General features: G+C 34.1%; 1 protein-coding gene across 1 annotated transcript in view; it reads right to left on the bottom strand.

Annotated features, from left to right (window-relative positions):
• Positions 1-3964, bottom strand: part of N4BP2 (NEDD4 binding protein 2) — a gene marked incomplete at its 3' end in the record, with an annotated part of 79206 nt that overhangs the window by 45288 nt on the left and 29954 nt on the right. The window contains exon 3 of the mRNA XM_007447932.1: positions 2849-3188. Within this exon, the coding sequence (XP_007447994.1) occupies positions 2849-3074 (226 nt within the window). The remainder of the gene's footprint in view (positions 1-2848; positions 3189-3964) is intronic.

Raw genomic sequence — 3964 nt, 5'->3', positions numbered from 1 at the left:
TCTTTCCCTTATAACATAAATACAGAGCCATTAGAATTGTTAAGCATCAGAAATTTGAGGCTTTTTTATATTATTTTTGTGTTTTATCTTGTTTTGTTTTATGAAAGATAAATGTGGAAACAGCACAGCACAGTAGGTAAAAGCTATGGTCAGGAGTCAGAACGACATTTAAATCCCTACTTGCTGGCAATAACACTTTGAACGAGCTACTTAACTTTCCTAAGCCTTGATTTCCTCATTTGCAATGTGTGCATAATAAAAGTACCTACCTCATAGTGTTGTTGTGAGGATTAAATGAGATAATCCATGAAAAAGGGCTGTGCACAAAGACTGGCACCTAGTAAGCACCCAAATTACGTTCCCTTAAGAAGAAAAACAAAGAGGGATTGGAGGGGGCAAGCCTGACAGAGAGACCAGTTAGAAGACTATAGCAATGCTACAAAAGCTAGAAGCCCTAAACATGGAAAAAAGAAAAAAGAAAAGGAAAAAAAAGCAAATATAAGAGGTATTTCTAAGAAAAAAATCTATGTGATAGAAAAATCACAAAAGAAAAAAATCAACCAAAAAAATTAATGTGTATATAATGAAAAAAACAGTATTAAGTAAAAATAAGTAAAAGATCAAACTATATCTATATAACACAAAGGAAAAGTTCTTTCACAGAATGTTGAAAAAAATTGAAATGGTATAAAACAATGAAAAGCACATAAACAATTCACACAATACAAGAATTAATAAACAATCATACACAAATATATTCAACATTTCTCTTTATCTTAAAAAAAACAGCATTAAGAAAAGGTAAAATCTTATTCCTAAAATCTTAAAATAATACCACTCAATGCTCAAAAGGCTGTGACGAAACTCCTGTACTTATACAGTGCTGGTGTCATTACAAATAGGCACACCCCCTTTTTTTTTAAATAAATTTATTTTTTTAAGTTAATTTTTATTGGAGTATAGTTGATTTACAATGTTGTGTTAGTTCCTGCTGCACAGCAAAGTGAATCAGTTATATATACACATATATCTACTCTTTTTTAGATTCTTTTCCTGTGTAGGTCATTACAGAGTACTGAGAAGAGTTCCCTGTACTATACAGTAGAACCTTATTAGTTATTTATTTTATATGTAGTAGTGTGAATATGTTGATCCCAATCTCCCAATTTATCCCACCCCACCCTTTCCCATGCTGATACCATATGGCCCACCTCTTTAGTAGGCAATTTAGCGGTATGTTTCCAAGAGCCAAAAACTGTCCTAACCCTGTGATAGAAGAAAATAAAACTTTGGGACTGAGAAAAAAGCGAAAAGACAGAAAAGTTTATTTGTACCAAGATGTTCTTTGCAATATTAATTATCCATGTAAAACTTAGTTATAATTAAATAAATTAGAGCACAACAACCCAATGGAATATTAGAAAGCTATTAAAAATAAAGACTGCAGCCAACACTGAAAAAAATGCTTATGTTAAGTTTAAAAAGTAGAATATACAATTTCATCAATGTTATTATTCAAACTACTAAAAACATCAGTATTTATGAACAAGGTGTAGAGAAGATCCTGGAAAAGAGAAATGTTTTTTGTTAGGATGTAAGGGTAATATATTTTCCTTGTAATTCTTCGTTGCTATGTCAGTGTATGTGCAACAAATAAAATTTAAACACATCAAAATTAGGAAATAAATGTTGAAGCCACAAGTAAAACTGTAAACACTATCATTTCTGAGCATCATGTGGACTGCTGAAAACTGGTTTTCTGTATACATATCATAACAGGATAGATAAGATATGCTCACATGGAATGTAAAAAAAAATGGAAGTTTATCACATTACCAAAACTCCCTAAACCTAGAATAATTTTATCTTATACTAATCATGGCCAATAGCAATACTAAACATCAATATTTAATTTACTCATCAGTCAAATTTGATATGTATGGCTGCAAATATACATCTAAACAATTTATTACAAGTCATTAATAACTTACTATACTGAAGACTTTATCAAAACAAACCAAAAAAACGAAAACTCAACCTTCACTGAAAAAGTCCTATGAGGTACATACTATTATTATTCTCCTTAGCAGATAAGAAAACTGAAACCAGAGAGGTTAAGTGACAGAGCTGGAAATCCAACCTAGTTTTCTTGACTCCAAAGCCAATCTTTTGAAACCGCACTACTCTATTAGCCTCAATTCTTAATCAGCTCTCATTTCCACAATTATAATTACCTTTTCACTCAAAAAATATTTACTGAGATCCTACTGAGTCATTTGGTATTTGGGGGCTTGGAGACACAACAGTAAAACAAAAGTTTTTAAAATCCCTGTCTTTGAGGAGCTTACATTCTAGGTCAATGGTTCTCAACTGGGGATGATACTGCCCCCAGCGGACATGAGATGACATATAGAGGCATTTTTAGTTGTCACAACTGGGGTAGCAGGGAGGAATGTGCTACTGGCAGCTAGTGGGTACAGGCCAGAGATGCTGCTGAACATCCTACGATGCACAGGAAAGCCACGCACAACAAAGAATTATCCGGTCCAAAACGTCAATAGTGCCAACCTATTCTAGAGGGAAGATAAAAAGAAATAAAACATAGAATATGCTATCTACACATATATCTTACACTTACAATTGTACATTTCTTGAAAGAAGAAGCTAAGCTTTATTCTTCTTCATATCCCTTGTAATACCCAACTTATACCTTGCCCGTGGCAGATATTCAAAAAATGATGAACAAAATAGAAATAAGGTAGTCATTTTCTATATTACTACTGGTCATAGCATAGTACATGAAATCTTCTTATATGATGCAAAGGGTTCAAACTAAACTTTTTCTCACCTTTGAAATCACATTCAGAAAGCATCAAATACACTACATCAGGATCCAGATCAGAAAACATCTCTGAGATACTGGTGAAGAGTTCTTCCTGATCAACTTTTGTCCCACACATGGAAGGAAGAGTAGTGGTTGGCTCCTCATGACTAGCAACACTGGATACAACTTCCTTAGAGTTTGTAGTCTTCCGAAAAGGATTTCCCCCAAGATTTTTCCTTCTCCTTGGCATTCTGACTTCCAAAACTAAAATGTTTCCCTTCTCTTATTTAAGATGTTTGATATTTAAGTCATACCTCAAAGAAAATAGGGTTAAATGTCTTGCACAATCCAGCAGTAATAGGACCTAAAATAGAAAGCAAGTTGAAACACTCAGACTATAGTTATATTTCCATGTCTAAAATCGGAATGACATCTTTATTTAAGAAAGTACCATCAACTCTGGTGGCAGCAAAGCCAAAAAGCAGTCAAACAATTTCTCTCTCCAAAATATTCAAGTTTTTCAGGATTGAACATGTTAAAAATTAAAATATTAACAAATGTAATATATTTTCAGAACAGTGAGTACACTGTTTTAGTACAATTATTTCATTTTAAAAAAAACAGTATTCATAATGAGAATGCTTACTGAACACCTATTTGGATGTCCAATAGGCATCATAAGCTTAACATGTCCAAAACTGAGCTCCTGATCACCTACTTCACACCTGTTCTTCCTAGTCTTTCCTATCTCAATTAATGCAACTCTATCCTTCCAACGGCTCAGGTCATAAACCTTGGAATAATTCTTGACTCCTGTCCAGCCCACATCCAATCAGTAAGCCAGTTTTGTCAATGCAACCCTCAAAACGTATCCAGAATATGATCATTCCTCACCATTTCCACTGCTACCACAGCGGATTAGTATAAAAGTCTCCTAACTAATCTCCTTGCTTCCACCCTTGACCCTTCAGTCATAACAGCTAGAGTGACTCAGTTAAACCAGAGGGTCAGATCATGCCTCTCTTCTGCTAAACTATCCACTAGCTTCCCATCTCATTCAGGATAAAAGCCAGAGCCCTTAAAAGGGCCTATGACGCAGACACTTTTTACTTCTGTGCTGTCATCCCTAATCCTCTTTCC

Source organism: Lipotes vexillifer, unplaced genomic scaffold, assembly GCF_000442215.2.
Source record: "Lipotes vexillifer unplaced genomic scaffold, Lipotes_vexillifer_v1.1 scaffold1747, whole genome shotgun sequence".
NCBI classification, from domain to species: domain Eukaryota; kingdom Metazoa; phylum Chordata; class Mammalia; order Artiodactyla; family Lipotidae; genus Lipotes; species Lipotes vexillifer.
This window is presented reverse-complemented; position numbering and strand designations above follow the sequence as displayed.